Source organism: Protomyctophum bolini (genome assembly GCF_963924005.1).
Source record: "Protomyctophum bolini genome assembly, chromosome: 7".
NCBI lineage: Eukaryota > Metazoa > Chordata > Actinopteri > Myctophiformes > Myctophidae > Protomyctophum > Protomyctophum bolini.
In genome coordinates, this window is record NC_137868.1 from 37,983,079 (window position 1) to 37,991,700 (window position 8,622).

The 8,622-nt window shown below is 40.7% G+C and overlaps 2 protein-coding genes across 2 annotated transcripts; one reads left to right on the plus strand and one right to left on the minus strand.

Annotated features, from left to right (window-relative positions):
* Positions 1 to 635: 635 nt before the first annotated feature.
* malsu1 (mitochondrial assembly of ribosomal large subunit 1) lies at positions 636 to 4,198 on the plus strand. Its single transcript, XM_080767838.1, has 4 exons — positions 636 to 1,031; positions 2,252 to 2,427; positions 2,532 to 2,613; positions 3,879 to 4,198. The coding sequence occupies exons 1-4, from the start codon at positions 701 to 703 to the stop codon at positions 4,031 to 4,033; spliced, it is 744 nt and encodes a 247-aa protein (XP_080623964.1). The 5' UTR covers positions 636 to 700; the 3' UTR covers positions 4,034 to 4,198.
* A 768-nt stretch (positions 4,199 to 4,966) lies between these two features.
* On the minus strand, positions 4,967 to 8,218 carry tpk1 (thiamin pyrophosphokinase 1). Its single transcript, XM_080767856.1, has 2 exons — positions 7,752 to 8,218; positions 4,967 to 7,282 (listed from the first exon to the last, which is right to left on the minus strand). Exons 1-2 carry the CDS (start codon positions 7,877 to 7,879, stop codon positions 6,652 to 6,654), a joined length of 759 nt encoding a protein of 252 aa, XP_080623982.1. The 5' UTR covers positions 7,880 to 8,218; the 3' UTR covers positions 4,967 to 6,651.
* Between the last annotated feature and the right edge of the window lie 404 nt (positions 8,219 to 8,622).

Genomic DNA, 8,622 nt, shown 5'->3' on the forward strand with positions numbered 1-8,622 from the left:
ATTTAGCTGTATTTTGCGTGTCTTAAGTACCAGGTCTTATTACTTAACTTAAGACCTGGAGGCGTGATCAATGACATTTGGCTATTCTGAGTGGCCAAAGAGCATTGACCACGCCTCCAGGTCTTAAGTTAAGCAAAATACAGCCCCTTGTCTCCATATATGGGGATATTCGACTAGGACGTCGGGCTATATGACATATGACAGTCTAGTACGACTATCCCTATATTTGGTCCGGGTTGGCCTAATGCTGATATCAGATCAATATGATAGAACCCATATATGGATCTTATTGGCTCAGTCATCCTGACAAAGCCTAATCGGATAATATATAATAGAGGTCTGCTCAAGGCAGAAGGCTGAAGTCGAAGCATCCTGGTTTAAGTTCTAACCTGTTTTTATTTTTATAAAGCTTTTCAGAATTATCTGCATACAATCCCACTGATATTTCAATGTAGTTTTCTCTCTTTAAAAAAAACTTATACTGAAGATGAGTGCACGATCTACGACCGGTCGATAGGGGGAGTAAAGCTATATTCGTAAATAACCGATAACAAATAAAGAAGATGTCTAAACCAATCAGAATTCCAGCCTTGCAATCACTTCCTGATTTGTATTTGTTTTATTTTTAGCAGTGCCATGGACCTTAGCTGTGGACAAACCTCGTGGATTCAATGACAAGAGATAGAGCAAGCTGCCTAAAATGACGTGTCTCTTGAAATATTCCAACAAACTCGTATTATCATGCGTTCTGGCGAGAAATGTTAACATGAAAGGATATGAACGTGTTGCTAGAAGTTGGATTTTAAAATCTCGGGTTTGCTGCGGGCTGTCTCATCGAAGCTTCTCAGCAACTTCAGCAAGGCTGCCCTCTGTTCGTCAGCAGCAGCATCACTTATCTGTTTGTCACTCTGGCACAAACATATATAATTCTGGCATGCTCGTAAGATATTACTCGGATAGTCATAATGTTATCATTGACTCTGAGACGCTTAGTGGCCAGGAGGAGTTGGACTGGGATCGCGGCAGTCAAAGTAAGTGGCGAATGTTTACATTTATCAACTCTGTCTCTGTCCTAGCCCCTCTCGGAACCCTCCATAAAGCTTTTATGAAATTTGGATGTCTTAAAAATGTCAGAAACTTTACTACCAGTGGGTTCTGCTTGTGGGGCTATCTCTGTCCCAATAATATACATTCACTGACTGTTGTTTGTAATAATTAATATTGCATATTCACTGCATGCCCGAGAGGTACTTTCTAGAAGTACTATACATGCTGTAACGTTGCTCATCCTCAAAAGAGTTCAAATATCGACGATTTGATTATACTTTGTGGATGTATGCGTTGTTGCTGTATGTGTGTTTTCTGAAGGTGCAAAAATTTGTATGAATTCTTTAAATTAAAAATAAAGGCCGTGTAAAACTGTAAATTACATTTTCTGTAAAAGTTTTGTTAAAGCTCTATATTATAATGGTAGACACTAGACATGATGGCTATATTATTTATCCAGGTCAATAACGGAAAAGTATAGAGATATTTATCCCTTCAGAACTTCACAAAGACCATTCATCAGCAGCTTCAATGTTATAGTATTTGAGTTCCTGCTAATCGTTTCTGCTAATTTTTTTTATCGCTTTCAAGTTCACTCATTTAATCTGTGACCCAGATTAGCAAAAACAACTCCATTGCTAAATGGAATATAGAGATTTTTAACACTTGTATAATAAAACAATATCACACCACCTTTTTTTATTTTTTTAGAGAAGAGGCAAAACCTGGCATCAATCCCTACTCTGTCTCTCATCACCTTAGTCGCCTACTGAGGCTGATGAGAGAGACGGGTCCTTTTCCAGGATTTTTGTGTACACTGTTTGTGTACACTGAAAATAGCCAATCTATATGCTAAACTTACAACGCATCGAGTTGTAAGTAAATTCACTCTTGTCTTTAGTTTAGATCAAGAGCGAGCTCTGAGAAGAGCCCAACCTGTTTGTGTATTGCAACGGAAGTGTGTATTGTTCTACACTAAAAAAGCAGGTGTGAGTTGATACGATCCCCGTAATGGTAAATAATAATAATCTCTCCCAATTTGCTTCCATTTAAAATAATATTCCACACGTAACAAAAGATCAAAAGTGCCAATATATTTATTTTTAAAGAAAAAACTATCTGATCTACAAGTTCACAACAAAACATTTTTGAAAGTATGAAATGGGGCTTACAATGTTTATGTCCCTCTCTTCTTTACATACAGAATCCCTGGAGAGTTTCACACTTGATACGGTGGCAGCTTTACTCCGGCAAGAAAATGCAGTGGACATCTGTGTTATAAAAGTACCTGAGGATCTCAAATACACCAATTACTTTATTGTTGCGAGTGGTGTTTCAACAAGGCACCTCCGGGCAATGGCACTTTATGCTGTGAAAGTGGTAATTTATACATTTACAGTATTTCAGTTACCGGTATTTATTGATAATTATAGTCTATTGTTTTGTTTCTTTAGGTGTACATCACTTTTTGTTTTCTTTCACAGTACAAATTTATGAAGAAAGAAAATGATCCACATGTCAAGATTGAAGGCAAAGATACAGAGGACTGGATGTGTATTGACTTTGGTATGTAAGGGTTCATTTATACTCATATCATGCAAGTGAAGTGTGTCGCTCACCTTAAAGAACTGATCCGCTTCAGTTCTTTTTGGCGTAAGAACTACTAGTACTACACTATACAGAAGAATTTAGGCTGCAGGTTATCTGGTCGCAGCCTGAAAAGGTTGAGAACCACTGAATAAAGGACCACTGCAAATTGTGCATTGTGCCCATCGAATCGATGGGTGCTGATGGGAAGCTTGTTTTACAGCACCGGCTACTACCGAACGACAACCTACCTCAAACCCTAACCATAACCGCAAGCACGGAGCAGCACATCCCTCACCAACCTTAATCCGGTCCTTTTAACGGACCCCTCACCAACCTTAATCTGGTCGCCTGTAAAACAAGCGTCCCCTCAGTGACCATCGACTCCTTGGCTCTGCGTAAAAGGACATCAGACTGTCTCAGGCTTTTTGGCAGTCACTAGGGTGTTGCTGATGGAAAGATCCTGCAGGGGGCAATACTACTCGAATAGAAGAGGAGATGCTTTGTTTAGTCTAGATAGATTGGGTACTATCCACTGAGCGATGTCAGCCAGGTGTGCAGACAGACATGCACTCTTCGCTGTGTGGCTGAGGGATGTTAGAAGAAGAACAGTGCTGTTTGTCTTTATTGAGACTGACTGTACGTGTCAGAAATAAATGTGTTTGTGTATTAACTATTGTGCATTCAGTGGCCCCTTGTCCCTTAATCCACTGTAGCCCCCATTCAAACTTGATCTTGAGCTAAAAGATTGCACAACATTGCTGAATGAATTTTTCTGTTACATTTAAGCAGATTTAGCACATACCAGACAGACACTTATCCAGAGCAACTTATAAAGTTACAAACGTGGGTAAGACAAGTGGTCAATTCAATAGTTAAAAAGAAGTGCTTCAAAGTAATTAGGATAGCAGCCTTAGCAGGTAAAGATCAAACCTATCTAAATAACACAGCTTGGGAGTGAGGATGCTTGGGTATCATGGGGACAGGATGGACAGATGTCCTGTGTTTTCTGATTGTAGTGTGTGGGAAGGCGGGTTGATCTTATCGTGCAGGTAGGGGGATACCAGCTGGCAAATGTGTATACTGCTGCAATACTCAAGAGTGTACAGTACAGTTGTAACCAAATGGACCCGCCATTCATTGGGATACATTTTTACCATCAGAGTTGTTAGGAATTCACAGTGTACCATTACATGGTGTTAGTGAGTGAGTGAGTGGGTGATCAACGGTCTTGTCGTCTTCAGGGAGTATGGTGCTTCACCTCATGCTGCCAGAGACAAGAGAGGTGTATGAATTGGAAAAACTGTGGACTCTCCGCTCCTACGACGAGAAGCTGCAGAGAATACCCCCTGAGAAACTTCCAGAGGACTTCATCTATGCTGCTGAAGACATCAAGTGACCGCATTTTTATTTTAATTTTTGTGCATTTATCCTTTCTCAAGAGTTTCTAACCCTTTTTGGTCATACGATGGAAAGCAAACAATGTGTCATTGTTTCATCACAGCAGCACATTTCGCACGTGGAGGACATTAAATAACGGGTAAATAAATGGTTTTAAGTTGAAGTCTTTGATTTACTTTGATTTTGTAAAAAAGAGGTAGAACAGATACTGGTACAGGAAACAGCAGGAGGCAGTACTGGTGTGTTTTTCGAGTGCAAAACTAATGCTTGGAATGGGTTCAGAATCGTGAATAACCCCTAATTTGACATCCATTATAGGGGGGAACCCCTTCTGGACGGGAACCCCTCGGGTTCTGTACAGTATTCAAAAATTACAAAAAGATTGTCCTATATAAATATTTGAAGTTTTTCAGAAAACTTAGGTCAGGATTTAGAAGGAGTCAGTCCAAAATGGAATTCACCATGACCCAAAATTTATATAATCAATTTTAATTAATATAGATGGATTATTTGGATGACCCCTAAGGATCATAAAAAACCTTGAACGATTACCATTGCAATTTATTTTGTGTCATGCCCCTTTTTAGCTTAGATTGACTGGCCTGATAAGACAATACCGTCATCACAAATTCTAAATCAGTCTGCACTTGTGTTGTGTGTTCTGAAAAGCTTTGAATGCATTACTGATATCTGAAATCTATTTCGCCAGCTGTTCAAATTCAGTTTAACACTGCACTTTATTCATGCAACTATGATTCAGTTTATGTAAATCTGAACTTAAACACCAGTAAAAATTCCCGCGGCCAATAATGCACTTGCCAGCAAGTGTGATTTCTCCTTTTCCAAGAGTAATAAAGTAAAACATTTGATACATTTCAAACATTTAATTCATTTTAAATTGCTATCATTATCACTTCATATAGTCGATATCACACTCCTCAGCCTATGTTCAGGCCTGTAGAGTTACACACATAGCGTATTCCATGTAATATCAGTTTTCCATAACATGATCAAAATATCTTCATAAGTCATAAAAAAGTACCAAGGTTGTCAAAGCCCCTGACCGGAACAGACCGGTGTTATGCATGCATAACATTTACAGAGAATAACACTCCATATTACTCTGTCAGTGTCACCAACTCGCTGAACTCAGGGGTCAATTAAATCACAAACTGCAAAATGTTAATAGTAAGAGACATACTGTATATACTGTACCTAATGCACATGTGATAAGGCCTCTAGTATAGGACATGTGATTAATGAAGCCTTAAAGAACCAGTATACTTCTTGCAAAACTATGTGCATAGTCAGACTTGGCCTCCAATACACCTTCCTCTGTTGGCTAAAAAGTTATGCTTTTCCTTGGTCCATTTCAAATAATAGGCTCTGCATAACTTGGCTCATATCGGTTGGAAGTCATAAAATGAAGAGCAGTAACTGAACCAAAACGGGCATGATGCCACCTCCTGGAAACCTGGGACTTCATTATGTAGAAACGCTATTCTTTGTGAGGATTTGCATCTCCATGACAGCAAGCACATATTATTACAAAGGCTCACTGATGTCAGCATCAGCTGCTGAGTATACAGTAGTCATTTCAGTACTATTTCAATGTGGTGAAACTATAGCCATGGGCTAAATGGCAACATGCATCGCAAAGGCAGATGAAGGCTGGCTATGTGAGGCTATGGTGAAACACTACTGGCTCTTCAACTGATCATGTACAACCTCCAGACCATTATTGATTATAAGATTAATCAGATGTGCATGTGATTCAATACACATGCATCGCTTACCTCATGTGTATTCGGAAAGAATATACATTATTTAAAAATAGGCACACTTCTGGAGAGTTCCGTCTATAGTCGGAGATCCGTCTATAGTCGGAGATCTCCATATATGGGCACCGTCTATCCACAAAGCAATTTAAGGATTACAATGACATTTTAAATATAAACAAAAAAATCACACTTGTGAGATGCGCTTTTATCAATTTACAATTTAGGCATTTAGCAGACGCTCTTAATCCAGAGCGACTTACAATAACAATACATCATCATACATCACATTCTGTGCTCATACACACAAACACAAAGCTGTGCATAGAATCATATGCAAAAATAGAATAATTTGGTCATTGTGCAAACAGACAGCTTTGACATTTCTATGACGTATATATCTCCAAATTTGGGCAAGGTACAGTATCAGAGCCCTATTGAATTTCATGATAAGTAAGTAAGAAATATCTACTTAAAGTTATATTTCAAAAAGTATAAAATGTGCACAAGGGATTTGGCACCGATTAGTCCAGCAATTTGTGAGATTAGCTCCAGGCACACACATCGACCGACCCTCTTATAGAAAGATAAGACTCTTGCAGAGCCAAGCTGTAAAAACAGGCACTTGAGGTGAGTTTGGCATGTAAATGTATTATGTAGTACTGGTTTCCACTACAGAACTAAAGCACTGAGGTCACTTATAAGATTTTTTTGTGAGACTAAATCATTGAGTGAAGTTCAAGGCATTTCACATAATTTAAAAGCTATGAGACGCCTGCTATGCCGCTTTGACAGATGCGAGCTGTCTTCTGTGATTGGTCAATTACTCTTCGGGAGGTCATTCCCTGCTCCCGTTGATGCCCATGCTCCACAGCAGCGGCTGGTCCGTTGTCACGGTGACGGGTTTCCTGGGGTCTCCGGGAGCAACGGCCTCATAGGTGTTTGAGGTGCTCACCAGCTTCCCAAACTGCAGGACTTGGTTATCGAGGTTCCATTTGAGCCCAGTGGTCAGAGTCACGGCGGGCCCTCCCACTGGGACGAGGCTGCACCAGTCTCCCTCTAGGCCGGTGTTCACGCCCAGGCTGTGGCTGCCGGGCCTGAGAAGACGGGCCAGGCTGGTGCCCTGTATGATGAGCAGCGGGAGCTGCGTCATGGACAGGGAATGGTACAGGGTCTCCACCGACGCCATGATCTGGTCCAGTCTGCCCGCCAGCCCGCCGAGAGTCACTATGGTGTCCACCTGCAGCTGTCGCGTGTGGATCTCTTCCAGCATGATGGCCAGGCACTTGGTGAAGTCCGTCAGGTCCTGGTCGGACGTCTCGATCAGCCTGCAGCCCTTCTCCGCGTAGAAGGCCTTCACCTCGTCGGTGATGGAGTCAAAGTCCCCGCTGATGTAGTCGGGGAGAAAGCTGTCGCGCTCTCCCGCCGTGATGGCATAGAGGTGGTTGGCGGCTCCATCCGCACAGGACCTGATTGATTGATTGAACATTGTATTAACAGATTGTAGAATGGGTACAGTTCAAGGAAGGTACAGGTCAATACAACAAAAAAATAGGAAGAGGATAAAACCAGAAAAAGCACTAAGACTTGTTTACATCAGGGTCCTCCATTTTCAATTCATCAAAACATTCAAAGACATACAAATATACACATATATGCTAAATTTAAATCAAATACACAGTTAGGAAAAAGGGAATGCATGAAGAGTATAGAAAAATAGAGAGAGGGGGGGGGGGGTCTTTAACTTTTTTACAGGGGCCAGTTTCGAATTGCAGCTGCCCGTAAGTGATCTTTGAGAGTGGTTTTGAAGGAGTCTAGGACTAGGTATTCACATTTCTTAACGGCTGTCGAAATTAATTAAACCCCTTGTGTTGTAATCGTGGACTTCGTTGACATTAAGGTAGTATTTTGACAGGTACATATGGGCATCTATCTTACCTCAGGAGAGCCTTGTTCCACAGGGTGTGGAGGTAGTCTTTCTCCAGGGGCTGGTTCACAATGAGCAGGCAGATCCTCTGCGTGCCAGAGGGCAGCAGGCAGTCCAAAGGTGTAAACTCTTCAACCATGACTTGTTATTCAACCCCCAATCACTGTCAGTCTGGGACTCTACACTCCTCAACAACGTGACAGAGTGCGCGTCTGTCGTCCATGCAGGCGTGCGTTTGAATGAGGGAACTTTTACGCGTGAGTTCCTGGTTATTTTTGGGCCATTTAAATATTAATCTGTGCTCACCTTAGAGTACTCTAAGGTGCTCACATGATCACATCATGCACAGAGTCACAGACTGCACACCACATCGTCGCCTAGCAGTGACATCATCAACCTCTTAAAGTGACAGTACAGACATTAATATTGTTACGTATGAGTATGGAATTGATTGTAATATGATTGGCCGAAAGTTTGTTTTAACGAACATATCACTTCAATGTTAAATTGGCACTTGTTTACCAAAACGTAAAATAAATAAATTAATAATAATATAAAATGCTTTGTTCCCTGCGTTGTGGATGTGATGTTTTATTCTGCAGGTAGTGTGTCATCTCATATTTGGCCAATAGGGGGAGGCATCTATCTATCTATCTATCTATCTATCTATCTATCTATCTATCTATCTATCCATCCATCATCCATCAAAACAAATCTAAAAGAAAATGTTTTATCTTATCAAAGCTATGGAAATATCTGTGATTAGATTGATTGATTGATTAGATTGATTACTGACAATTACAAAATAAATTGTGCTGATCGTTCATAGCACTACGTCACAGTCTGATCAGGTGTGAGTGAGTGCTGTTGATTGACGATGAC